Source organism: Tauraco erythrolophus, chromosome 25, assembly GCF_009769465.1.
Source record: "Tauraco erythrolophus isolate bTauEry1 chromosome 25, bTauEry1.pri, whole genome shotgun sequence".
In the NCBI taxonomy this organism is placed as follows: domain Eukaryota; kingdom Metazoa; phylum Chordata; class Aves; order Musophagiformes; family Musophagidae; genus Tauraco; species Tauraco erythrolophus.
The window spans coordinates 4,719,793-4,747,082 of NC_141489.1; the positions used below are offsets into that span (position 1 = coordinate 4,719,793).

Consider the following 27,290-nt stretch of genomic DNA (forward strand, 5'->3'; position numbering starts at 1 on the left):
TGGGCTGCATCCAGAGCAGCGTGGGCAGCAGGGCGAGGGGGGGGATTCTGCCCCTCTGCTCTGCTCTCAGGAGACCCCCCTGCAGTGCTGCGTTCAGCTCTGGGGCCCAACATCAGAAGGACATGGAGCTGCTGGAGCGGGGCCAGAGGAGGCCACGAAGATGATCCGAGGGCTGGAGCACCTCTGCTATGGAGACAGGCTGAGAGAGTTGGGGCTGTTCAGCCTGGAGAAGAGAAGGCTCCGGGGAGACCTTCCAGCACCTTCCAGTGCCTAAAGGGGCTCCAGGAAAGCTGGAGAGGGGCTTTGGACAAGGGTGTGTAGTGACAGGACACGGGGCAATGGCTTTAAACTGACAGAGGAGAGATTTCGATGGGATCTAAGGAAGAAATTCTTCCCTCTGAGGGTGCTGAGGCACTGGAGCAGGTTGCCAGAGAAGTTGTGGCTGCCCCATCCCTGGAAGTGTTCAAGGCCAGGTTGGATGAGGCTTTGGGCAACCTGGTGTAGTGGAAGGTGTCCCTGCCCATGGCAGGGGGGTTGGGACTGGATGATCTGGAAGTTCCCTTCCAACCCAAACCGTTCTGTGATTCTATGAAAATGCATCAGGAGCATTGCAGCAGGAGGTGGTTTGTCTCCATGTTCCCTTGTGACCAGGGTACAAGATTTCCCATGCTCCATGACAGATTTATCGAGTGCAACAGAAAAGGCCCTTACTGATATTGAGAGACTGGGAGAACTTTCCTTTTTAATTTGCTTAAAAGAAACCGTGTTAAAATTAGTTCATAAGAAATCCAGAGGTATTTTCATTTGTTTCACTCCCTCTCCTCTTTTCTTCAGCGGTGAAATGGAAAACAGGAAAAAAAAAAAAAGGAGATAACTGGGAGGATGCCAGCTGAGAAGTTTAAAATAGATTAAAATCATTTTTCTACCTGCAGAAGAAAAACATGTATGCATATATATACACAGGCATATATATATATGAATATATATATTATCATTTTGTTCCTTTAAGGAAAGTTAGTGAATAATTGTGGTATCAGGAAATGCCAATTTAACTAGACTGTGCTAATTAGAGGACAGGGGCCGGCCCTGTCGTGTGGCATTGCACGGGACCTTGGAAAGCCTACGCTTGGCTTTTAAATGTATTTCCAGCCCAGGGACCAGCCCTTTCCAGCCCCGTGTCTCAGTGTCCCCTCAAAAAAAATTGGGATGAAGGAGGAGTAAATCCCTTCAAATATGCGTGGATGGGGGGACTCCCCATCCCATCCCGCCTGGTGTGAAGGTGAAGGTGACACCTCTACGGGGGACTCACAGCGGGTCCCCCACCCCGGCTGAGACTGGCTCCTCCTGAAGTCCTCCTGATTAATCCTGGGCAGCTTCTTGCAGGACAACCCTGGAAAACTCACTTTTATTTGCTGTTCACACACCGCGAGTCCTAGTGTAATCCCCAAAAGAGCAGCAGCATCTTTACTCACTTGGGTTTTCAGTTGATCTCTCTCGGATTGTGTTTTTTTTTTTTAATACACACACGAGCCACGAAAAATGAAATATTGGAAGTTTCCCTATTTCTGGATGTGGAAGCAGTGTTGTAAAATGCAAACCATTGTACTACTCTCCTGATGGCAGGGTGCATGCAGCAGATTAAGAAACAGGCTACCGACATATTATTTATGTGCCTTCAATATTTTGTTATGGATCAAGTGTTTCACCTCCCTGCGTTAGAAACACACGGTCCCAGAACAGACCCAGAAAAATCCCGATAACAGACGTAGCGCAGGGCTGTGCCGAGGAGGGTTCTGCTCTGAGAATCCTCAATTAATTCGGAGAATTTCACAGCTGGAAGTTCAATAATTTACTTTCAAGGAAAACAAAACCAAGGAAAACAAAACTAAATCAAACAAAGCCCCTTTGGAATAAAGGTGGTGTTTGTGGGGTGGCAGCACCCAGCAGGTTCCCCAAAGCTGCGCGGGTCTCGGGTCGCACCAGGGTGGGTTTGTCACATACGATGGGATTTGAGGCAGCAGTAATTGAATTAAGGCTGAGATGGCAGCTTCCATGGAAACCCCTATTTCCCAGTGTTTTCTACTTTCTCATAACATGGTGGCTTCAGCAGGGATTGGTTTTGCAGCAGTTCAGCAAAGCAGAGAATGATTCTGGAAAAATTGGTGCTTGCAGAACACAGCAGAGGAGCACACATTTTTCTGTAAGATACACCAACCTGCTGGGCTGCAGCGTTGGAGCTGCCCTGCCAGGGTGGCACCGTGGCTCTCGGTGCCCAGATCATACCCCAGCAAAGCCGCCAGTCCATTCTCAGAACGAATCTCAGACTAGAGCCGAAGCACAGAGCTCCTCGCGCTGCTAAAAAGAAAAGCTCTGTCCCAGTCAAAAGCTTTCTCCACCAGCATCTCCAGTGGCACCGGGGCATGCTTCTGGGCAAGGAAAGGGGGTCCCTTTCCCGTCCAACAGTGACTTGAACCTCCTCCCTGGGGATTTTTGGTACCTGACCCCGTTCTCCTTGGCTTGAGCTCCTGAGAGCTCAAACCGAGCCCTTCGTTTTTCGGGGGCTTTGACAGCACGGAGCCCAACGCCGCGAGGTGCCGATCGGAGTCCTGCACCCTTCGGTCGCATCCCTGTGATCTCACCTCCTGCTTTTAGGGACTAAACCCACTATAAACCAGATGGTAGTGCAGCTTTTGCAAACCCGATCCACGTCCTGGGTACATTCACGCTGTGAATACTGACCCGTAACCCGTCGTGGTGCCAAACTGGGGATAAATCTGCTGCCCGCTCCCCCACTCGGAATTGCTGTGCAGTACTGAGCAACGGAATAAATCCCATCAATCCCTCCGGATGCATTAATTCCCGTTCCAGGGGAGGTGGAGTGAAGCTGTGGCCCTGCAAGCCAAGCCCTGACACCTTGGAAACTCAAATTTGAATTCGAGTTTCAGTTCCAACCTAATTCACGTTCATGGACCTGAGCTTTTAAACTCAGCATCTCGCTCTCCCGGGGGGGCTGCAGGACTCTGGAGAACAGGGTGGGGGGTTGTGGGTTTTTTAGGTTGCCAGCACACCGAGAGTCCCGAGGGAAAATGTTTAGGGTTGAGCTTTCACTCCTTTTGCTCCCTTATGGGATGAACAAAATAATAATAATAAAAGGGTCCAGCTGGAACAAAGTATTATGATTTATTTTCTAGGGGCTTTAAAGCTTTTATTTAATCCTTTTTGTCTTAACCTGAGCGGATGTTTGAAGTGAAAATGAAGTTTCAAAAGGCAGCAATGCTTTTGGTTTAGAAAAACTTCCGAATATTTGTCTTTTCTATACCTTTCAGGGGCACATATGTTATGTCCTGGGGGGAGGAGGATGGCAGGATTCACCCGAAATGATTCACTGAATTTCTCCCGTATGGTTTTCTTTCCATCCAAACTCTGTTCTCCAACAGAAGCAGCAAACTCACCCACCCCAAGGGAGAATTTTAGAAGTGACTTGTTGACTAATAAGCAATATTTATTGATTCCAGCTCTGTTATTCCTTCCATGCATTAAGCTCAATAAGCTTTTAAGCTGTTCTGGCTGCGTAAAGAATTACCCAGGACTGTGATGAAGCAGGTGCCCAGGGTGAGCGGGCGATAGGAGCTGCTTTCCCAAATAACTTGAAAAATGGAAATGGGTTTCCAAAGGGTGGGTGGCCGGGCAGGGCGAGACATCGCAGCAGCTGATGCAGGCCTTGAATTTTATGGTCAGGTTTTGTCTGGTGTGTCTTCATAACTTTTTCATGGGGAAACTTTGGAATTTCAGCTCAGGGTGAAGTTGGTCTTGGCTGTCCTACTCCTATTCACCATCAGTTGTGGTGTTGGGTTTTTTTTTAATTAAGAAAGGTTTCTTCCCTGTGATAAATCGGGTAGGGAGATTTAAGCAGATAATTTGGAGGGGTCAAATTATTAAGGGAAAAAAGCAGCTTTCCATGCAAACCTGCTATTCTTTCCTTTACAACCTTTACAACCAAGCTACCCCCACCACAAAAAAAACCTTTAGAAAGGGGAAGAGGATGAAAAGGAGCGAGTGGACCAAGTCCAAGGCTGCTCTGATTTTCTGCAGCCAGGCACAACTCGTAGCCCAGGCACTGCCCAAGAACCTGGCACCGTCCGAGACTCTCTTTGCTGCAAGGTAGCGATGAGGTTTGTGGGGAAGGGAATATTAGAGGCTGTTTATAGTCAGGCACCTTTTATTTCCTCGGGTTTGTGTCAATATATCACGGGCATAACAATCTCAGCCCGCCTCGTGGCGAAGCGGTTTGGATGTTTATTATCCTGTGGGTGAGCCAAGAGGAAAAACTGCCACTGATTTCAACTGGCAGTAGGAAAAAAGCTGGGATCTGCTTGGAAACCATGCCGAGAGGCTCGACAGGAGCCACTGGATGCCACGTTATAACACATGTAGTAACTCCTGGCCTTTTCCCATTCGGTTTAAGAAAGGTCACGGTCATCTTTCTGGGTTTGAAAAGGATTTGACACTTAGAAGCAGTGTTAAAAACCAGTAAAACTCCTGCAGAGTGTGGACACGGGGGTGTCGCGAGCCGGGGCACGGCAAATCATCCGAGTTATTTGAGGGAGCGAAGCTGAGCCCGCATCGACGTGGTTGTGCCAATCGCCGCTGCCACCGGCTCCAGCACAGGGGACGGGGGCACGAGCGTGGGGCCCCTCAAACACATTCTTCCCTGTGGCCCCAGGGCCAGGAGCAGGATTTGGGGGTTTGTTGGGGTTTGCAGCACGTTCGCAGCTTTGCCACAGTAAAAAAGAAACTCTGGGAAAGAAGCTGGAGAGAACCAGGCTGTAACGGCTCCATCTATTGGGTAAAAACACACAACGGATCCAAACGCACATGGAAAACGAATTCAGAAGGGGAAAAAAATATCAGAGGGGATTCAAAAGCAGTTATTGCTACTTACAGCTTAATTGGACACGATTCCAGGAACGCTTCCTGGCGCTATTCGAAATGAAAATGAAGGTAACAGCGAGCTGCTTTTCAGCGATCGGGGCTGAGCAAACCCCACGAGACGCCGACGTGTATCGCGAGTTATCGCCGTCTCGTCAAGGTGGTGGGAAAAGGGGCTTTGGTTACGTGTCCCGAGCGGGGCGAGAGGAGCCCTGGGTCCCCAAAAGGGCTCTCCGGGCTTTGGCGTGGCACCGGCACATGGGTAGCACGGGTCGGGGGGACCATGCTTCAGTGAACACATTTCTCTGTGCTTTCACTCGTTTTTCATGGAAACGGAGGACCGGAGAGCAGCTTTGCTACGGAAAGCAAAAAGCAAACCGCCCCCCCCCCCCCAAAAAAAAAAAAAAAAATTAAAAAATCAACCAGTTTGCCCAGAAAACAGCCGCTACAAACAGCAGGCTGCAAACCTTGTCTGCGTTTCTCGAGGCTTTGCTTGTGTCTGTGATAGCGTGTTTTCCCCGGGGATGCTGAAAAGCAGGAAAACAAACTCCGGCTGAAGGAAGGGGGGGGGCGGCGGGGGGGGGGGGGGGGGTGAGCTCCCCAAACCCCGGCCAAGGCCGGCGGCGGTCCCGGAAGGTGCGAGCGGGGCCGCGCTCCCCCCGCTCTGCCGGGGGATAAATAGGGGGGGGGGGGGGGGGGGAGGGGGCTACTCCAGTGAAGCAACGGCGCGATCGGGGCCGAGCATCCGTCCCTCCGCCTCCCGAGCGCGGCTAGCGCCGAGCGGCGGGGCTCGCCGCCGCAGCCGGGACTCGCACCTCGGGAAAGCTTCGCCCCGCTCTTCCTCCTCCTCTTCTTCCTCGCCCGCGGAGGGCTTTCCCCGGGGGAACGGAGGGCAGCGGCATCCCGGCCGGGGCAGCATGAGAGCGGGCCGGGGCCGGCGGAGCGCGGGTCGGGGTTAGGCGGCCGCCCGGGGCCGGGGTGTCCCGCAGCGCTCGCTCCGCGGAGCGGCGCGGGGGGGGAAGGGGGGGATCCCGGGGCTCCCACCGGGGCTCCGGGACGCGCTTGGTGTCGGGGAGCACCGGAGGTCCCGGCAGCGAGCCCGGTGGTACCGGGAGGGGGTCGGGGCGCGCCGAGCCCTCTCCTCCCGCGGGCGGTGCCGGCGGAGGCGGGGGGTGAGGGGGGGGCGAAGCGGCAGCGGCGCCGCAGCATGTGAGCGGCGCGGCCGGGCGGGCGGGAGCCTCGGCCGGCGGCTCGCGGGCAGGGCCGCCCCGCTGCCCCCCGCGGGGGCGCGGCCGCCCCGCGGCGCCGGCGGGGGGGAGGCGGCGGCAGCAGCGACAGCAGCAGCAGCACCGGCAGCAACAGCAGCAGCGGGGCCCCGGCATGCCGCGCTGCCGGAACTGCTGCCCGGCGGAGAGCTCGGTGCCGGCGCGGCGGGCTGCCCGCGGCGGCTCCCCCCGCCGCTCGGGGCCGCTGCCGGCCGCGGCGCGGGTAGCGGCGGGGCCCGGCATGGCGCGGCGCTGCTCGCACTGATCCCGGGGCGGCGGCGGCGGCGGGGAGCGCCCATGGCGCGGGGGCGCCGGGCGCCGCCGCTGCGCACGCGGCTGCACGGGCTGCGGCACATGTGCTCGCGGCGGGCGGCGCTGCCGCGGCGCGCGCTCTGGGTGCTGGCCTTCTGCACGGCGCTGGGCTTGCTGGTGTCCTGGTCCTCCAACCGCCTGCTGCACTGGCTCGCCTTCCCCTCGCACACCCAGGTGCGCACCCGCTGGAGCCGCCAGCTGCCCTTCCCCGCCGTCACCCTCTGCAACAACAACCCGCTGCGCTTCCCGCGCCTCTCCAAGGGGGACCTGTACTACGCGGGGCACTGGCTGGGGCTGCTGCTGCCCAACCGCACCGCCCGCCCGCTGCTCACCGAGCTGCTGCGCGGCGACGAGGCGCGGCTGCGCTGGTTCGCCAAACTGGCCGATTTTCGCCTCTTCCTGCCCCCCCGGCACTACGAGGGGATCAGCGCCGACTTCATGGACCGCCTGGGCCATCAGCTGGAGGACATGCTGCTGTCCTGCAAGTACCGCGGCGAGCTCTGCGGGCCACACAACTTCTCCGCGGTGAGTGCGCCCGGTCGAGCCCCCCGCTTCCCCTCGACCAGAGTTCTCCCCCGGACCCCTCTGGTCCCCGCTTCCTCCCCGCTCCGGGCTCTCCCCGCCGCTCGGTGCGTGTTTTTCCCACGGTCGAGGCTGGGAAGCGGTGGCGGGTCCCTGCGCGGGCGCGGCCGGGGTGCAGCGTCGCCGGGCCGGGCGGCGAAGGGCCCCGGCAGCTGTGGGCTTCTGTCTGCAGCCCCTGTCCGGAGCTCCCGGCAGATCCCTGCCCGCGGAGCTCTTTCCCTGAATGCTTATTTCTCCCCTGGACCAAAGCTGGTGCTTTCTGTGTTAGGGGTAGCCATCAGCAGCGGGGGGCTCGCTGCCCCCTCGTTTTTTAATTTAAAAACTAATAATACAGAAATCTCGCAGTCATCCCGGCTACTCCTGGCACGTTTTCCCTGTCGCTCTCAGCGTAGTTGCATCTCGACTTCTTCCATCTCCAGCTGGGAGGCAAAGTTTCCTCAGGTGCTCTGGCCGCAGATACAGACTCCCCCTTCGCTGGGCACCGCCGGGCAGGGGGGCTGGCATCGGGGTACCCCCCTGCCCGGGCTGTGTGGGGCAGGCAGCCTGCGCTGAGTTTGCTTCCCCGCTCCTTTTGCTGCCCAGTGGGTTTGCTGCTTAGTGGGCTCCCAGCTGCCTCGCGGGTTGGTTGAGCTGCACCCTGTGCAGCTGTGCGGCGGTGTGCAGCGTGATTGGGTTTGCAAATGATGAGCTCTGCTAACTGGAGCTGCTGCCTTTACCTTCTAGGAGGGCCCCCGTCCCCCTTAGTGTTCATGCACCGGGCAGGAGTTTCCCTGTGGACTCTGCCATGGGACCAAGCCCCTAAACTTAGGGTGCTGTTTTGCAAACCACCAAGAGTGCCTTTGCTTGAAAAAAAAAAAAATCCTGTGGGACTGTTTGCAAGCTACAGCGCGGTCAGAGGAGACCCTGAATTGCTGTAGAGAGCTGAAACTGGACTCTCTGGAGTGACCCTTTCGTACTTCGTTGATAGCAGTCGGATGTTTATTGTGCTGGAATATTCTACTCTTCTAATCTCTGCAGATATCCAGGAGAGAGAGGTGTAATGCTGTGATTAAATACTCGTTCGTGGTGCTGGTGTCTGTAGGGAGAGATAAGTAGTTTGAGCTGTTGCTGCTCCGCGTGCGGGAGAGGAGTTGAATTCCCCGTTCTGTAAGTGCTGCCTGAGATGCTTACCTAAAATCAAAAGAAATTGTCTCTTTGGACTTGTCACATCAGCTGAGCCGGCTGCTAAATTGTAAAGGGGAGGAGAGAGAAAATCCCTGTGGGATGAAGTGAGCTGCCCAGGACTTGAGTTAGTGTGTGCTGCTGCAAAGATGAGCGGTAATGGCACACTTTTAAAGAAAAAAAAAAAAAAAAAGTCATGTTGAGACAGGTCCTTTCTAGCAGGACAAGTCTGCAAACCAGTACAGTGGCATAAGGAAATCTGGGGGTAGTAGGCAGAAACAGGCACTCAGCCTCTGGGCTCCGAAAAGCTGCATCCCATTTCCCAGTTCACATGTGTGATGATGTTTGCAAGTCATTGGCAGGGCCTGACTGCACGTTTTGATGAACTCTTGTTCCAAGTTGTGGCGAGCAAGGCAGCGTGGTCCACGTTGTCCCAGGAAATATAAAGCCTGGAGCGCTGTTTTGGCTTCACACGGGCAAAGGCTGCTGCGGGGAGCGATGCAGGAGCTCAGAGCGGGCTCCGTTTGATGTAACTGGTTACTAAATTCTCTGCAGCAGCTGTTTTGTACCACCGAGGAGGGTTAATGAGCATGGTCTTCTCCAACCATCCTGCACAGATCTGAAAAGCTGCCTCTTGAGGGTGGGAGGGAAGCAGACGGGTGCATGTTGGCCCGGGGTGGGGCTTGGTAGGGGCTGGCAGCACGCCGGGCCCTGGCCTGGGGCGCAGGGGAGTTCTCCCTGGCTCTCCTGCCAGACCTCTGCCGGCACGTGGAATCACTCAGCTGGGGAAATAGAAAAAATAGAGGGAAATTTTTTCCCATTCTTCCCAAGAGAAGACGCTGGGATGGAGGGAGATGGGATCTGCGTGAAGCAGGGTGAGAGTGGGGGTTAGTGCCAGCTCACTCGATCATGGCACGTCCTTCCTCCTCTCTGGTTTGAAGCAGAAGAGTGACCTCTGTGTTGTCCTTGAGTAAAGGCTGAGGAGCTTTTCCACCTGTGAATTCTTAGTAAAGAGAGATGTTTCTTGGGGAGATGCTGGAAACAACTCTGGGCTTTATTATGAGGGTTGAGAGTTGGGCAGCCCCTGGCATCCCTTTGGGTCTGGGTTACTTGAAGCTTCTCCTTTTGTTCTGAGTTGGGAGGAAATAACCCCAAGGAGGGGCAAGAAAATCGTGCAGTTTGAACTGGGCCCAGATGTGAAGCAAAGCGGGTGAAAAAGATCAAAAGAGAACCGAGTGAATGATAGTGCAAACAGTTTGCAGTTTTTATACCTGCTTGGATGCTCAAAGAGCATTTTCTGTCTCAAAAGGCAAGAGTGAGGTAATATTTGCAGGATTATATCTCTTTCATTGCGTAAAAAAAATACCCTAAAAGACCAAACCAGCCTTGTTTTTGAGGAAACAAGTCCTTCCTTAGATCCGAAGCAGAAGAAAAGGCTCTGGATGCGAGAGCTGCTCTCCTTTTCCTTCCCACTCTGTTGGTGCATCTCCCACAAGAGCTGCCCTCTCCTTCCAGCCCCGCTGTGTTTGCACCGTTCGGGTCCGGTGGCAGTTGCACTTCTGTAACGTGGAAGGGCAAAGGGCTGCTGGAGGATGAGCACAGCAGAACCGCCGTGCGTGGGCGGCGTCACTGGTTTGTTCCCCAGTATCTGTGTGTATGGGGGGGCTGCACTGATCTGCGGAACTCGGTGCTGCAGGACTAAAAGGCTTTAGTCGGGCATGTTTGCCTTATTGGTGAGCACTGGGTTTTGAATTGTTCTCCTGCCTGGGCGAGGCAGGTTTTGTCGGCTGCGGGCAGCGTTTTCCTACTGGATGAGGTCGGTTGTATGTGGGCGAGATGGAGTCTCGTACCCGTCTGTCGATATGTGGGGGTTCCTTATTCCCACAGGCCGGCCGTTGGGAATGAGGCGATGGTTGTGCACGTCCTCGGCTGTCGCCTGGGCTCGGGGACTTTAAGGGAAGGAACTGAGCAGAGTTGGGATCCTTCAGAAACTTCCTCCGATTTCTAATACAAACCCGTCGGAACCGGGCAGTGCAACGATTGGAGGTGGCATTTACTTTCCCTGGCAGCAACGGCCCCGTCTGTCTGTAACTGAGGATCAGGATTAAGTGGGCGATTGCTTTGCTCTGCATCACTTGAATTCAGGTGTTGATTTATTCCACCGAGCTCTCTTTGTTTCCAGAAATAATTATCTTGCTTGTCCGGTCCTGTGCTTATTGATTTTTTTTTTTTTTTTTTAATTTTTATTTTTCTTTATGAGAAAGTTGTTACTGCATCTCACAGGTTGGGCTTTAGGGGCTAATTACCTCATCCTGATGTAATAACTTTCCAAATCAAACTTATCACCCGTGGCTCAGCCTGGCACCTGCCCGATGGAAGGGGAAGAGACGGGCTGTGCAGGGTGGGACAGCGATCCCAGTCTCCATCCTGCTTGTGCCCCAGTGAAACGTGCCCTGCTGAAGGCTGTGATTTATGGGGCCCCTTTGAAGGCTTTGCAGTCAACACTTGTTAGTGTTTTTATTTTTATTTTTTTTTTTAATATTTTAATTTATTCTCAGAACAGAGACTTTATGGGGCAGCAGTTGCATAGAGACCCGAGTGCTGCTTTGCTGCAGGAAAGTGCATTTTAAACAATATTGCTGAACGTCAGGGTGGGGAGGGGTTATTTTGCTGTTTCCCCACCAGATAATCAGCTGTGTCCAGCATGAAGCTGGTGCTTGTTGAACTAAATTAACGAGCCATTGGCAGCCCTGGGTTTGCCTGCAGAGGGTAAAGCACCGCGCCACCGGCTGGGACGGACCCAGCCTCGGAGCAGCTCCGAGCACCGTGTTTAGCACCACCGTAACTAATGGGACCGTAATTCCAGTGCACGTGTGTGGGTTGGTTTGTTTGGGGATTTTGCTCACTCAACTACAAACTAACTGTGTTACCCAATTCCTTTTCAGCCCCTTATTCTATTTTTATTTTAATTAATTTAATTTTTTTTTTAGGGCCAGTTCCAAACATAAATCTGGCTCGCCGTTCCTGTTGCTTTTGGAAGGGAAGTGGCTTGTGTTTCATTACGCTGATGTGGGGCTGAAACTTTAAATATGCTCCCAGTTTGTACAACGGCCGTTTACGGGAGCTGCGAGTGGAGCCAGTTGGATTGGGTCTGGCTCGTTGAAGCGGCACTGCCAAGTCCGTGCTCTCCTCACCAGCCTGCAGCAGCATTCAGTAATATTACTAATTTTGTGGCAGTGAGTGTCAAAGAAGCCACGGAGAAATTAAGGCTGAACTGCATTAAGTGCTGCCTGAGCGCAGCCAACGATGATGCTCGCTGGGAGAGACGAGCTGGCTCCGAAGAGGAGTTTGGGGTGATTTAATGTACGTTTGGGTCAATTGGTCCCTGTGCTGGAGTTAGGTTTTCTTGTTTTCCTACTGACTTGGTTGTTAAGGTGACTGTGACTGCAATTAAGCTGGGGAATGAAAGTTGAGATGAACTGGCTTGGAGATTGGCAGCTAATTGCTGGATCCTGGATAGGTGTGAGATGGGCATGGAGCTGAAGAAGAGGAGTGAGGACCAAGGAGCATCGCCCAGGCTGTGCCGGCCCTTCCAGAGCACATTTGCTCTGGAGAGTTTAAGAGATCCCAAATAAATCCGTGGAGCAAGAAAAGCTGGGCAGGGTGCTTGACCTGGAGTCACGGGCTTCTGCTCTCACCTGGTTTAATTTGGGAGCTTAATGGTTGTGGAGAAGCGGCTCCTTCGGTAGTGGTCAGCAGCTCTGCAGGGCTTTCTATGATCTCATCTTTTTCATTTAGGAGTCTAAACTGGGATGTGGGTGGAATGTGGGGACCTAAGTCCTTTTTATTATTTTTTTTGCGTCAGATACCCTAATTTGTCTTGTCTCGTGGCATTGATGTGCCACAGCAGCAGAGCACCAGCAAACAAATGTCACCTTGATGCTGCAGCTGGATTTTGTAAGGGCTGTTTGCTGTGGCGGTTGAGTGGAGGGATGGCAAGGGGGCAAGGAGGAGAGGAGGTGGGTACAGTGGTAGGAGCTGGATAGTCCAGGGACTGGGAGGGAATTAAAATGCTCAACCCATTGTTAAGGGGAGCTTGGCTTGACAGTGACAGGAATTGGTAAGAAGGGATTGCCCTTTTCATCACTATTTATGGTTCCTTGGAGTTGGAATTAGCCCTTTGATGTGCTAATCTTCCTCAGCGTGGCTGCCTGCCAAAGTGCTCTGCGCTTCTTGGCATCTGGAGTGGAGAAGGTGTACGTTTTGTTTTGGAAAGGGCTGGTTCTCCTTCCCAGTTCTGGCTTTCAGGAGGTGGATTAGTTGCGGTTGAAATTCAGACCTCCCATCTCCTGGGGGACTTCATTTGACTTTATTTTTTTCTTTAATAGGCATGATATTAGAACTTTTAATGATGTAAAACCCTCTGGAAACATTTTGATTTGGTGTCATCTTCTTGACTTTTCATCTTCTACTTAAGTGTAGACCATATAGTCAAAGCAAAACCCGTTAATAATTTTCCATTGGGAAATGGAGATGCTCTGAAAACTCTTCGGTTGGAACATTTCTAGCCAATTCCTACTCAGACAGATTTTAGATAGAGACAAGACTGGTACCCTTCGACACAGCACAAACCACTATCCTTTCGGACACGAGGAAGATAATACGCAATTGCAACAAAACTGTATTTTTCCTCCCTCTATCTTTGGAGCATCTCCTTGAAAGAGAACAAGAATTGACAAATCGAGGAGAGCGTGTAGGATAGCAGCAGTAAGAGAGGGACAACCGTGGGGGCTGATGTATAAGGAGGACCAAAGGAGCTGTGCAGGGTGTCCAGGCCAAGGTGGCTGTGGAAGCTGGAGGTGGCTCTTTGAGGAGGTGGCCTCTAAACGTGGATGTGTTTGGGATGGAGCAGAGGAATACAGACCGAGAAGATTCAAGGGTGGGGGTGGCTAGAAACTTGCCTAATTGGTCTCCTACGGGAGATTCTACCGGAGATGGGCTATTGAGAACAGGCTGCGGGGAACAATCCTTTACAATCTCGTGGATAATCAATTTGGTCCAGTAAAGCTTCTCTGACTTTTTTTTTTTCTTTGAAAAATGAGATTGGGATTTAAAGGCTGGCACAAAACTGATGTGAGGAGCACGCCTCGCTGCTGGGTCAGCACTAACCCCTCCAAGCTCCATCAATACACTGCGCCGGGAAGGCCACGGTGACGTTTTTCAAGCTGACGTGGAGATGTGCCACCTGGGCTTCTGCCATGAACCCTTCAGGCTCCGTAGGATGAGGATGTTCATGGAGACCTGCTCTGCCTTGCTGATTTAGGGAAAAAAAATGGAAGGTTCTTCATGTTTTGTGGTTTTACAGCCCATTGGTCTTTATTTCTGGATAACGCTGCACTGCAGGTGCTTGGTGTGGAGGAAACCTTTGAAAATTAAAGGTCTTTCTGGTTTAGGAGGCTGCAATTGGATCATTTTTCTTCTGGGTTTGGCCAGAAACTGGTCTGCAGCAGGAGGAGGTCTTTGCATTAGGGCTCCTTGCTGGACCAGTGGAGAACAGACGTGGTGTGGGTTGTGTGGCTGTAGAGGGAGGTGGGATCACAACCTCTTGGCCCACGGAATTTGGGAAGAACAGTGCTCGATTGTGCTTGTGAATCCTTTGCATCCCACGCTGCGCATCCCACTTGACCTGGGTCCGGGTGCAAGTGTTTCACCTTTGTGCCCTGCTAGGTTTTCACAAAATCTGGGCTGGTATCTGTGGTGAAAACTATGGGGACTGTTATTTCAGGCAGGAAACAAACAAACAAAAAGCATCTGGCCAGTGGGGAAATGGTTCAGCTGAGATTTTCCCCCCCACCACCATGAAACTTCTGAGCTTCTGCCCGTTTCTGCTCCTCTTTTGTCCCTTTGCTTGCGTCGGGATGCGCAGACGTGCTGTTTGTCAAGAGGAGGGATGAGTGTGTTTGGGAGAGGGGAATCAAACTGCGGGAACAGAGGAGGGATTTTTAACCGGACTTCCCTGTGCAGTATTTTTTTCTACGTGCTTTTCTCTTTTTCTTGCTCATTTCTGCCGAAACCATCAGTCGGGAAACGAAGTGCCGATTAGTCGTATGCTAAACGTGTAATCATCAACATAGGTTTGTTTTAGTTATATAATAGAGTCCAAATAATTACTTTCTGCCCTACAGCAAAATTAATATAATTAGGGATGTAATTACAGTTACCTACCACTCAGGGATTCTGCTAAGGCTTAATTAATATTTGCAAATTGCTTCAGGATCTGCCGACCATCTCCTAATACATACCGAAAGTAAAGAATAATAATTCTCGGATTGTTGTGTAGGTACCAAAGGAAACTGGTGTGGGGAGGTTAAAGAAACAGAGCGGAGATCCGGGTCTCCTGGAGGACGGGAATACCTCGGAGTTGGGCTCCTGCTGCCCCACGCGCTTGCAAGATGCTGCTGAGAGTTTGTTGAATGCAGAATGCCTGTGAGCAGCCTGGTGTGCCTGGGGGCTGCTGGGTTTGCCCTTTGCTCTGGGGGTAGTTCAGGGAAACATAATTTATCCTGAAATCCCCAGACTGCTGGAGCTTGTTCCTGGCTGGAGCGTTGCCTGGGGTCATAAGGGCTTTGCAGCATCCCGAGCCAGCTCTGGAAAGTGTCACTTTTCCCGGTGGAATGGCAGAGATTGGAACTGAGATGAGCTTTTTTGGTTTAGATTTAGGTTTTCCATCCTGGCTGCGGGTTTGCTGCCTCCTGAGCTGGGACGGAGCAGAACTGCTCGAGTCGGATCGCGGGCGAACACTGAAAATACGTTTATCCCTGGTTAGGGTAAGCCGGCGTGCAGGGCTGTTGCTCTTCCAGAAGTTTTTGCATCTTGATGCCATCCAAGGTCACATTTTCCATTCCCTGACCACGCAGGCAGAGACCAGCCCGGAGCCAGCACCGAGGGGCGAGTAGCACCGGTCCTGAGCGCGGGCGCCAGGCAGGGACGGCACGATGCCCTTGTTCCCGTTGCAGGGACGGCGACGGCTGCGTGCACATGTGGGGGCTGAAGCTGGCTGGGGAAATCCTGCCTGCAACGCATCAACTGTGCCTTAGAAAAGCAAAAAATCAAACTCAAAAGACGCGTGCTGGCCCCAAAAGGCTTAAAAGCACGTAGGCTTGGCCAGGGTTTAGGAGCGGGGCTATTTCTTCTTCCTTTGCTTTCTTCTGCCCTTTTGCTTGATTGCAATTCTCCTTTTTTTTTTTCTTTTTTTCTCCTTGCATTTCTGCTCTCTCACCCTTGGAGTGTTCATCACTTTTCTCCCTTTCCTCTTCCCAGTCCCTTCTCTCTGCAGCCAGCCAAAACTCACCCGTGAATCTTGAGCTGTTTTGCAGTACGGTCTTCTCTCCACTTTTCTTCTCTCTTTCTGAAAATGGGGAACCCTGATGCTACAAACCTCCCTGATAATGCAGCTGATTCATTTCACTCTCAAGCAGTGCTGGGAATTCTTCCTCTGTGTTTTGGGTGGTGTGTTGTTTTTTTTTTCCCCTCATACTGTAATTTCATGCAGTGGGAGCAGGTATTTGTAATTTGTTTTTGATTGTTCCACTCCCCTCTCCCCTAATTTTGTAATTTACTGCTGGAATAAAACAAACTCCAGCAAAAACATCCTCCTCAACACCCTTGAGCTTTAAATTTTTCAATAATAAAGTGTGAACATAAATTAAGAACTAGAGCTGTTACTAATCTTATGACCACGCTCGCTCCCATACCGATTTTCGTATGGTATATTAAATCAAGAAGAATGGCCTATTATAATACAATTAGCTGTGATTCACAAGCAGGAATTACTGTCACCAGCGTAGGGGAAAAGTTGCATAATACGATTGGAAAAGACTCAAACCTTTGTGGTTCGGGTGGTTTGGCTTTTTTTTCTTTCCTTTTTGCCTTTTAGAAACACTTCACCAGCCGCAAGCGAGGAAAACCTGCGCTATGAACTCGCTCCGTATTTCGTAATAAATTCATGTAATGATGGAAAGCGGCTCATTGCAGGCGTGTAAATCTTTATAGGCTCCCGACATATGTTCCTGACAAAAATAAATAACCTCATCCTGTAGCTTTATTAGACTTAATGCATCGGTGCTTCCCAACCCGCTCTTGCGGAAGGACCCCAATCTGTCTGAGCAACGGGCAGGAGCAAAACCATCAGCGACCTGACCATAAAGCTGCGTTCCTTTAGCTACAAACCACTTCAGAACCAGCACGGGTGTGGGAGATGTAGAGTTCTTTGCAAGCAGTTGGAGAAAGGGGGAAGCTGAGGAGCATCTCCCTCTGGCCTGGGGGCTTGAGGGAAGCATCTCCATGTGCTGGTGGTCTGCTCGAGGCTGGTTTTGACTTTTGTGGTCTCTTAGAGGACTTGCTGCTTGGGGCTGTGGACACTAAGCTGTGTTTCTTGTGGGAGGGTGCTTCAGGGTTCATCCAAAATCATATGGTGTTGGTGCGTGAGGTCCTTTGGGCTCTGACCTGGGCTCGTGCTCCTTATAAAGCCTTTGGAATTCCAACCAGGAGTCTTTGGCTTTTCTCCATCCAGGTGGCAATGTCAATGAGAGACACTTTGTGTGGATCCTAGGTGTTTTGTGCCTCTTGTTTGAATGGGATGTTTGAAAGCTTCCTTCTGTGTGTCCTTGTGAGAGAGGAAAACCCCTCTCTTTCCTCACTGGCTTTAACGGGGTGATGGGGAGAGGTGTACTTATCTCCAGCTCTGCCCGAGGGCAAACACAGTGACCTAAATATCCAGGAAAACTGGTCTGAAATCACTTGCAAAACTGCAAGTGAAATTTAAGTCGACTTTTCCCACCAGCCCTTTCTCAAGGTGCTGGGAGGGAAGCACCCACTTCTGCAGACATTTGATGCGCTGTGTTATACGGATGGACAGTGAGAAGGTCTAATGGTCCTTTCCCATTACAGTCTAGAAAGCAACGTGGCTTGTGAGTGTGTTTTCACTGTTGTATTTTGGTTTTATGAAGCTGAAGCCTTGCTGAGTGTTGGAAGGAATGCCTTTCCCTCTGGGCTGCGTTCTCCTCCCTGCCTGCTCTCCTGCCCTGTGCCTGGCTTGGTCTGCTCCTTGTCTTGGGAATTGCCCCTCCGCTGTGCAACCTGATCTTGAATGTTTCCAGGGATGGGACATCTGATAGAATCACAGAATGGTTTGGGTTGGAAGGGACCTTCAAGATCATCCAGTTCCAACCTCCCTGCTGTGGGCAGGGACACCCTCCCTTAGATCAGGTTGCTTAAAACCTCGTCCAACCTGGCTTTGAACATTTCACCCCCCAGCCTGTACTGATACCAGGGATTGGCCCAGTGCAGTACGTTGCACTTGGCCTTGTTGAACCTCAGGAGGTTCACACGAGCCACTTCTCGAGCTTAGCTTGTCCGGGTACTTCTGGATGGCATCATGTCCCTCAGGCGTGTCAACCGCACCACCCAGCTTGGTGTCGCCTTCACGCTTGCTCAGGGTGCACTTGATCCCATTGTCTGTGTCATTGATGAAGATATTAGACAGTACTGGTCCCAGTACGGACCTCTGAGGGACACCTCCATCTGGAGGCAACCATCCAACCACTTCCTCATCCACTGAACAGTCCACCTATCAAATCCATAATGCATGGAAACGTGTGTGCTTGCTCACAGCGGGACGTGGGAGTGTTGAGGTTGGGACTTCCTCCTTGCAGCTGGAGCAGCAGGTTGCAGTGTACTGGTGAACGCGCTAATTCCCTGCATTGGATGGTAATTAAGCATCTCCTGCTCTCCAAACCAGTTTATGCTCAGCTGAATGCAAAAATACGTTCCTTCCAGAGAATGTATTTTCAACAGAAGGTATCGCCCCGCCTTGAGTTATTCACTGTGAAACAATACTTAAAATATTTACTGCTTAAGGTGACAAATCCAGACGTTGCACGCACATAACCCCAGCTACCTAAACCATCATCAAATCAACACGCTCCGTAATATCAAACACATCAATCATTCTGTTTCTAATAACGTCTGCGTGCATGTACTCTCTCTGTCGCAACCTCCTACAACTCTTGGATGACTTATTGCACCCGGGGTTGCAGCTAGATTCTGTGCTGCGCGGGGTTTTTTTTAGCAGTTATCAACACCTGCTCTCGTGAATCCACCAACATATTTCAACTGAGCAGCCAGCCAAGGGTGCACACAAAGCTGGCTGATGGTTTTCTTCTGAAAAGTGCATTTGCTTTTCACCTTTATAAACTTCACCTCCTCTTCTCGGTCCCTGCTTTGAACGTAGCTCTGATCTCCTTCAACCTTTCTCTCCATCCAGGTTTATCAGTCTTCAGATGTGGTTGGAAGCATTGACCTTCCATCCTTCCTGCCCTCTCTTCTGTCACACCCCCTTCCCTGCTCTGTGCTGGGGTTGGAAACACAAAAGTTCCCAACCTTTTGAGGAGATAATGAATGACCTCTTGCTTTACAGGGGTGGCTTTGTGGTTGTAAGAGGCTGTTTCGGTGTCACGGTTCCTGCTCGCTGCTCTCTCATTAAATAATTAAAATGCAATTTCTAGACATTAAAGGTAATGATCTTCCTGACTCTAAGATCATGTATTTTCATGACCCCGGAGGGCTGAGGCTTTGTCATGGCTTTTTTGCCAGGCAAGCGGAGGGAGGAGAGAGACAGGATAGATGGATGCTCCTGTCTTGGCTGGGTTTTTTTTTTCCCTCCTTCTTGCAAGCTCCTGAGCCCCGTGCGTGCCCTTGAGTTGGTGCAGCCTTTGGAGAAGGCTCCTTCCTTGGTGCTCTGCATCGCTCCGGGTGACTTTGCCTGGCCCTCCCTTTGCTTTCTATCACCTCCCAGCTGCTCCTGTTGCATTTCCCATTGACCTCTTCCCATTGCCATCTTGGTTTTGGCTGCCAGTTGGCTCTTGAGCATCGGCTGTGCTGTTGCTCAGTTGTCTGAGTCCAACCCACGTTGCTGTGCAACACAAACCTTTTGACCGAGTGCTGCCATGTTCTAGAAAGACCTCAGCTGTTGATTTTTTCCAAGGAATGGACAATTCAGCATCACTTTACTGCTTGTGTTGAGTCTCCTGGCTTAACTTTTTTTGTGCTAAATTGATTGCATGTGTCAGTGTGTCCAAGGCACTTGCGTAGCAAAGCCATTGGAGGAAGCAGGTATAAATAATGTTCTTGGCTGGACAGGAAAGTACAATAAATTCATTAGTGTCCCGTGACAGCGTGACTTGCTGCTTGGACAAGCTTCATCTCAGCTGCTGGTGCTCCTCTTTGTTGGCTGCTGGGGATTTATAGCTGCAGGATGTGCAAGTGTTTTGTAACCCATGTGTTTTTGTCTTTGCATAAATATCTCCTCCTTTTCAAAAGACCTTTTGCGCACGAGGTCAAACTGTTCAACTTTGCCTTTGCACAAGAGAATATTTCTTTTCAATAGAATTTGATCCAGTGCCCTGCTGCTCCCACTGAATTAAACCCTCATTATCAAGTAATTGGTTGCAGCATTGGTGATAACAGTGAAATTACAGGTCCCTTTTCCCTACCACGTCTCGTCCTTCCCGAGGTTGGGAAGGTTATATTTAGAGACAGTCCTGGATTTGAGATCTGCCATCTCTTGGGAAAGATAATACATCTGTGGGAATGAGATCCATCAACAGAAATTGCAGATTTTGTAGCTTTACAGAGGCTGGTACGCTGGGTAGGAGCAACTCCGTTGCAGTTGCTGTATATCGGCACGGGAGAGGGTGTTGTTACACATGAAGATGCACCAAATGGTTTAGCAGGAGCAAATCCTGATAGTTGGTTGAAGGTTAATAACAGTGTCATTTTAAGAGGGTTAGAGATTTTCATAGGTATTTGTGTTTTGCCTTCTGGCTTGAGCATTGCTAGAAATGAGCCTTCCAAGCTTTCCTTTACGATTGTAAGGATTAGGCACTGAGATTTAAAAAACATCCGCCCCAAATATGGAGGTTTTCATGGGTGTCCTCAGTGCTGGCCTTGAAACATTGAGTGCTGTGGGATTACATGGTCCAGGGGTTTGGCTGGGTGCAACAAAAGCCTGGGGTAATTTTGTGATGTCTGTGCATGGTGGTAATGATGTGATCGCCTGAAAAACGTTACTGGCTTCAGGGCTGGAAATGCAAAATGTGGGATTTAGTAGGAAACACTTGATTCTTTTTAACATCACATTAAGATCTGCCAAGATCTTTACTTTTATTTTTTGCCTCGCACAAAGAGAAGTGATGTGGGTTTGATAAGCTGCTCTGATCTGTTACAACAACGGTCCTCGAGCTGGAAACATCTGGAGAGGTTTGCAGACGGTCAGACGAGACAGGTAGAAAGATGCCAAGTGCTGAGGAAGAGCTTTGAGTTTGTGGTAGGTGGGTGGTGGGATTTGTGCTATCCAAACAGTAAAAATAGACCATGATGCACTACTCTCTGCATTCTGTAGCCTGGCTGAGTCATCAATCTACCTTTCTATTAGCATTGTGGGCATCGCTGTTTTGGGGATCTTCCTTGTTGGCTTGTCATCCTGTCTTGGGTGGTGATTGCCTTTTAGGGAAGGTGCTGGTGGGATGTGCCCGAGTCCCTGTGCTGTTGAGTGAGCTCCCAGAGCGAGTGATGGAGCAGAGACTCGCAGAAAGGGGAGGATTTTCCTTTATGGCACCCTACGCAATTATAGCTGTTTATATATAAGGAAAATGGAAAACAGCACTCTGCTGCAAAGAGCAAATCAAGTTTTGTGTGATAAGGGGAAAAAAGAGAGAGAGGTCCCTACTGAAAGTCTTATCATCTCATGCTAAATACATGCTGGGGGTTCTCTCCAACCTCCGAAAGAGGCCGGGGGCTCCTCTTTGCCTGCTTCTCTACGATGACAATAACATCTTGTCTGAGCTCTCATGACCCCATCCTTTCCCACTCGCCTCCTCTTGTCTCTTTTTCCTTCCCCTCCCTGTTTCAGCTCGTTGCTTAAAACCACAGGTTAACACAGACACTTTGTGCCACCATCCAGAATAAGCTGTGCGAGGAGGTGGGTATTTATATGGGCTTCTGGAGCTGGGTGTGGAGCTGGTGGTTGCGTAGGGTCAATGGAAATGTTTGGTTCACTAATTATCCTGCTTGATAGGGAGCAGGTCAGAATTGAAGGCGCCATTGGTTGCTTTGGGATGTTAGAATAGAATAGTTCAGTTGGAAGGGACCTACAGCAATCATCTAGAGAATCTAGAATGATTATCTAGATTGTTCCAGAGAAGTTGTGGGTGCCCCGTCCCTGGAAGTGTTCAAGGCCAGGTTGGATGGGGCTTTGAGCAACCTGATGTAGGGTAAGGTGTCCCTGCCCATGGCAGAGGGGTTGAAACTAGATGATCTTTGAGGTCCCTTCCAGTCTAAACCACTCCATGATTCTGTGATCTAGTCCATGTTCGCCTCCTGTAGCTGATGGAGATCTCAACCTCGAGCTGAGTCTCCCAGGACAATGTGAGCATGGATTTGGGAAAAAGAGTATATAAGGGGAAGAAGGAGAGAAACAAAGCATGGGAGCAACTTTGCAACATGCAAGTGACTCTGGCAGCTTGTGCAAGGGGAGAGGAAAGGAGCTCAAGAGGGTTTTCACCTCTGTGACTGTTGGAATGCTCAGGGATTTTTGTGAACTACTAACACAAACCATTTAAATGCCTCATTTCTAAGAGGAGAATTTTAAGAAGGTGAAATAAAAGACGCTAGAACAGCTCTTCTGTCTCTTCACTATGTTGTTAACGGCAGCAAGCCCAGCTGCAGCACTCCGGGAGGGATGTCCGCAGCGAGGAGTTAATGGAGATGCTCTCCAGGAGGGTGGCTGGAGCTACCAGATGAGTTAAATGAAAAAAAAAATTAACAAATAGACATCCTCACCAGGTGACTCTGGAGAAACTGGTCTTCTCAAGCAGCACAAGGTGCTGCTATCTCCTCCTGTACAGCCGGGCACACAAGCCTGAGCAACTTCCCACGAAAATACGGCATTTTGTTTTGGTTCCCCTCCATCTCTTTGAAGTGGTTTTGCTTCTTTGGCCTCCGTTTCCTGCCTGTCTTATTAAATATGAGCTCCAGTGGAGATGAAGGGCAGACCGAACCATTGGTGCCAACTGTGTGAGCCCTTCTGCTGTGTTAAGACAGGTTATTAGTGGGACTGCTGACTTCTTGGTCTTCAAAAGCCCAGCGCCGAGAGGAGTGGTGGGGCCATGGTTGGGTCTTCACCTCTAATTTTCCCATCACGGTCCCTTCTCACCTCCCCGCTGGCGTCAGACGGACTCACGCCGAGAGTTTTGACTTCTGTCAAGGAACAAGGAACAAGTGCAAAAGGGTCTGAGATGCCTCGAAAGAGCTGATTTCCCGGGAACTCAACAGGAGCGAGAAAAACCCTGACAAAACACTTGATGTCTGGCAACCTGTTTGTTTTAGAAGTCGTTTCTGAGACGTCAGTGCTTGTTAGCGTTCGTCTGGCGCTCGCTCGGTTTTCATCTTGTTCTCCTCCGGGTTCAGACAGGCAATGCCCTTTTGATGTCAGACATCAAGAAAACAGGCTCCTGGCTGCTGGTTTGGGGATCCCAGGCGGAGCGGGGGGATGGAGCCCGCCTGGAGCAAACCAACCACGTCATGCACGGAGCTCATTGCCTAATTTGTACTTCTGTACCTTTTACATCTAAAACACAGCGGCAACTAAATAACGTGTGGAAGAAAAGCTGGTGTGTAATAAATCTGAAGCTCATGGTGATGAAGCTGCTGCTTTGGGAGGAGATAAGCAGTGGGTTGGGATGTGCTGTGGGTTAGTTCATGCTCTGCCTCTTGAGTAAGTTGTTTGGAAGCTCTGGGTGTCCGTGAGGCAGGAATTAGTGCGTCTTTAGTGCTTGAAAAATTCCTTTCTTTAGTGTTAGACCAACACTAGCGTGGAAAGCCTCGAAGGAGGATGCTTCACTGTCCTTGTTGCATGGCCTGGCAGCGCGGCTGGAGGACTTGGTTCAAAAGCTGAGCAGACCCCAGGCTGGTGCTGCTGCAGACTGTGAGATCCTGGTTAGACAAGTGCTGTAAAACCCCCGCCCTCGAGGGAAGACTCGTAAACTTTGCAAAACAAATTGCTCGTGATGTGATAAAGCAGGTGGATGTTCAGCTACTCGTGAACTTTAATGATGGATCAGCGAGAGCTTTGGAGTGTCTCCTGGTGGAGCAGGCGGTGGGATTGCAAGTGTTGGCACAGGGCTTCAGGGCAGGCCTGGGGTGATCGGTTGTAGATTTGCTCATGATTTTCTTTCATTATCTCTGCCCTGATTTTGTGTTATGCCTCGAGATGGAGGAGCTGGTCTTGGGCTCCACCTCGCTCTACGTGCATCCTGCAAAAGCAGCACGACCAGGCTGTGCTCGGGTGGGTGCTCCCCTGTGTCCCTCCTGCTGCTCTGCTGTTGGCCGTGGCAGAGGCTGCTTGGGGTGGGTGAAACCCTGATGTCCCACGTGGCACAGAGCAAAACGAACAGCAACGACTGCGTGAGAGAATTTGCAAAAAGAAATACCGATGTGTCAAATCCCAGGTCAGAGCATAGAATCATAGAATGGTTTGGGTTGGAAGGGACCTCAAAGATCATCCAGTTCCAACCCCCCTGCCCTGGGCAGGGACACCCTCCACTACACCAGGTTGCCCAAAGCCTCATCCAACCTGGCCTTGAACACTTCCAGGGATGGGGCAGCCACAGCTTCTCTGGGCAACCTGCTCCAGTATCTCACCACCCTCTGAGTGAAAAATTTCTTCCTTAGATCCAATTTAAATCTCCCCTCTTTCAGTTTAAAGCCATTGCCCCGTGTCCTGTCACTACACACCCTTGTAAAAAGTCTCTCTCCAGCTTTCCTGTAGGCCCGTTTAGGTACTGGAAAGCTGCAATAAGATCACCCTGGAGCCTTCTCTTCTCCAGGCTGAACAGCCCCAACTCTCAGCCTGTCTCCATACAGAGGTGCTCCAGCCCTTGGATCAACTTTGTGGCCTCCTCTGGACCCGCTCCAACAGCTCCATGTCCTTCTTGTGCTGGGGACCCCAGAGCTGAACACAGTATTCCAGGTGGGGTCTCACCAGAGCAGAGCAGAGGGGCAGAATCCCCTCCCTCGACCTGCTAATTCAATTCTCAATTTTCTGGTAAAACCAGTTTAGCTCTGGAGCAAGCTGCGCTTGGACAGCGTGGCTCCAACGCAGCAGCCTCACACCGGGTCCCCTCTGTGACTCCTTCTTACAGCTAAGTCACCTTCCCAACATCTGCTTTTCCTCCTCACCATACGTTTTTTTTTCCTCCCAGCACCCATCTCATCAATCTTGTGTCTCCCTGGGATCCTGACGGGTGGAAACGGTCTCAGAATTGACAAAGTTCTGATGAACTTTGAGGAGGGAGCATTTATGTCTAAGTGAAGGTGTGCATGGGGAGGGTTTGCCATTGATGGAGGGATTTTTGTTACTGCTTAATGAAATTAGTCCTCCAGGTTTGGTGGGCAGCTGTTCGCTTTGCAGACATGAAAAAAAAAAAAAATCCAGCATTACACTCCTGCTGCTTTCATCTTGTAATGAGCTTGTTAGCAATTAGTTGCTGTTGGAAGAGGCTGCCGTGGTGCGGAGCGGGAACGCAATGAGCTCGGAGTTGGAAAAGTTGATTTTTTTAATGGGAACTGGGCGGAGAGGGATTGGAACGTAAGTGGTTTCAAGACTGAAGGGCGAGACGAATCAGTGCAAGTGGCTTTATTTCCTTGTGCTTTTGTGGCTAGTTTGGCTGCATTTGGGATTTTAGTTTATATATATATAAAAAAATAGATATAATACCTAAATATATATGTATTTCATATATATATGCAATTTGAATGGGTTTTTTTTTCTTTAACCACTTTTAGCCTGGAAATTTTGCCTTCTCTCCTAATAGACAGGCTGGGGATCTCCTTGGAGAACTTAAGTCTCTCGAAAGTCTTTTTCTAACGCAGCCCTACCCGCATCTGCGAGGAAACGAGGACGGCATCGCGCGTCTTGGGGGGAACAGGACATGTAGGGGATTCAAGCACCCGTTTGGGCTGGCGAAGATGAAGATACTTTCTGAGGAAATGGGAAGGGTTATACAGGAAGGTGCTTGTCCCAGTTGTTGACTCAGAGCCTGGATTTTTACCACCCTCACCGGGTGGAAATGACTCTGGGCTGGGGTCTAAACCGCTCAACTGCAGACACATTGAAGACCCAGGAGCTTGGAGTTCACACATCCTGGTGTACGGGAAGGTGTCCCTGCCCATGGCAGGGCGGTTGGAACTGGATGATCTTGAAGGTCCCTTCCAACCCAAACCCATGGTTCCATGGTTCTCAAACATGCCGAAGACTTGCCGTGCGTTTGGATTTCTATTTTTGAAGACGTTGCACAGGGGGATTGCTGAACTCTTCCTTGCAGTCAGGTGCTGGCCCCAGATACCATCCCAGAGCTGTGGGTTTCTGCCCTGTTTTTTTCTCACCAGATTAAGGAACCTGAGCTGTGGGCCAGGACTTGAGCAAACCTTGGACCCAGGTGTTTGGAGGATACCTTGAAGGATACCTGTGAGGCCTGGTTTTGAATGTGTTAAACCAGATGCTGCTATGGGAGTTGCTCATAGTCCTACCAACCATTCCTGGTGGGATTTCCTCCCCTGCGTGTGGCTGGGCAGGACTGGCCCCTTATTAGGCAAAAATATTCTCATCGCCAGGGGTGGACGGGGGGAAACAAGCCCATGTGGAGCAGCTCAGATGGCTGTAAACCCCATGTGTGCCCTCCCGTGGCTTTGGGGTGACCGGTGGCAAAGAAAATCACTGCACCTGAGTCTACGCGCTCAGGCTGCCCCGGGGCTGCTTTAGGACTCGGTTCATTTAGCTCTTCCCGTGTTGAGACGGGACTCAGCTGTGCCTCGCCGGGCTCCGAGCGCTGAGCTCTGCCGTGGATTGTTCCGTGGTTTCATAGAAGCATAGAATCACAGAAGGGTGTGGGTTGGAAGGGACCTCAAAGATCATCCAGTGCCAACCCCCCTGCCATGGGCAGGGACACCTTCCACTACACCAGGTTCCTCAAAGCCCCATCCAACCTGGCCTTGAACACTGCCAGGGATGGGGCAGCCACCGCTTCTCTGGGCAACCTGCTCCAGTGCCTCACCACGCTCTGAGTGGAAAATTTCTTCCTTAGATCCCGTGGAAATCTCCCCTCTTTCAGTTTAAAGCCATTGCCCCGTGTCCTGTCACTACACCCCTTGTCCAAAGCCCCTCTCCAGCTTTCTTGCAGCCCCTTTAGGTACTGGGAGGCTGCTGGAAGGTCTCCACAGAGCCTTCTCTTCTCCAGGCTGAACAGCCCCAACTCTCTCAGCCTGTCTCCATAGCAGAGGTGCTCCAGCCCTCGCATCATCTTGGTGGCCTCCTCTGGACCTGCTCCAGCAGCTCCACAGCCTGGTTAAGGCAGACCTGGGTTCTTCTCCAGCAGAGTCGGACATCTGGGTTTGGGTAGCCTCTTGCGGAACGAACTGCACGTTTCAAAGCTGAGCTGTTCTGCACCGGGAGCTGTTCTAGAAAGGGTCCCTTTACTAAAAAAGAAAAGGAAAATGGAGGTGGAGAGGGGACTGTTGGTTTTGCACAGAGTCTCTGTTGCTCTCTCCTCCTGTTGTGTTTCATTCGTCTTCCTTTCCAAAAATCACCAAACCGTAATGACTCAAATACTCCAAGCAAATTAATCTTTGGAAAGGCTCACAAGTGGAGGGGGGTAAAAACAAACAAACAAAAAAAAAAATTTGGCTTTTGGGAATCTCTTGAGGAAAGAACAAATGGAGAAATAAATGAAGCTTATTTTTCCAAGCTGCTTTAATTTGACCTTAACGACCGTGGCCCTCCTGCCCCACAGATGCGTCTGCGAGGGGACTGGCAGAGTCAGAGAGGTTTTGCCAATGCCACGTGCATGTGTGGGTGGCTTCTTTGCCATCATCCCCGTCTGCAGCGAGGAATTGCTGTTTTCTTCCCTGGCACACATGGCTCTGGGA

At 51.1% G+C, this 27,290-nt stretch overlaps 1 protein-coding gene across 2 annotated transcripts in view; it reads left to right on the top strand.

Moving 5' to 3' along the window:
- Nucleotides 1-27,290, top strand: part of LOC104373400 (acid-sensing ion channel 2) — a 510,805-nt gene that overhangs the window by 396,366 nt on the left and 87,149 nt on the right. Inside the window, exon 1 of one of the 2 annotated variants that reach the window (XM_086626443.1) lies at nt 6,492-7,031. The exons of the other annotated variant lie outside the window; for it this stretch is intronic. Within the exon in view, the coding sequence (XP_086482569.1) occupies nt 6,492-7,031 (540 nt within the window). Of the gene's footprint in view, nt 1-6,491; nt 7,032-27,290 lie in introns of those variants that run through there. 2 annotated transcript variants of the gene reach the window in all.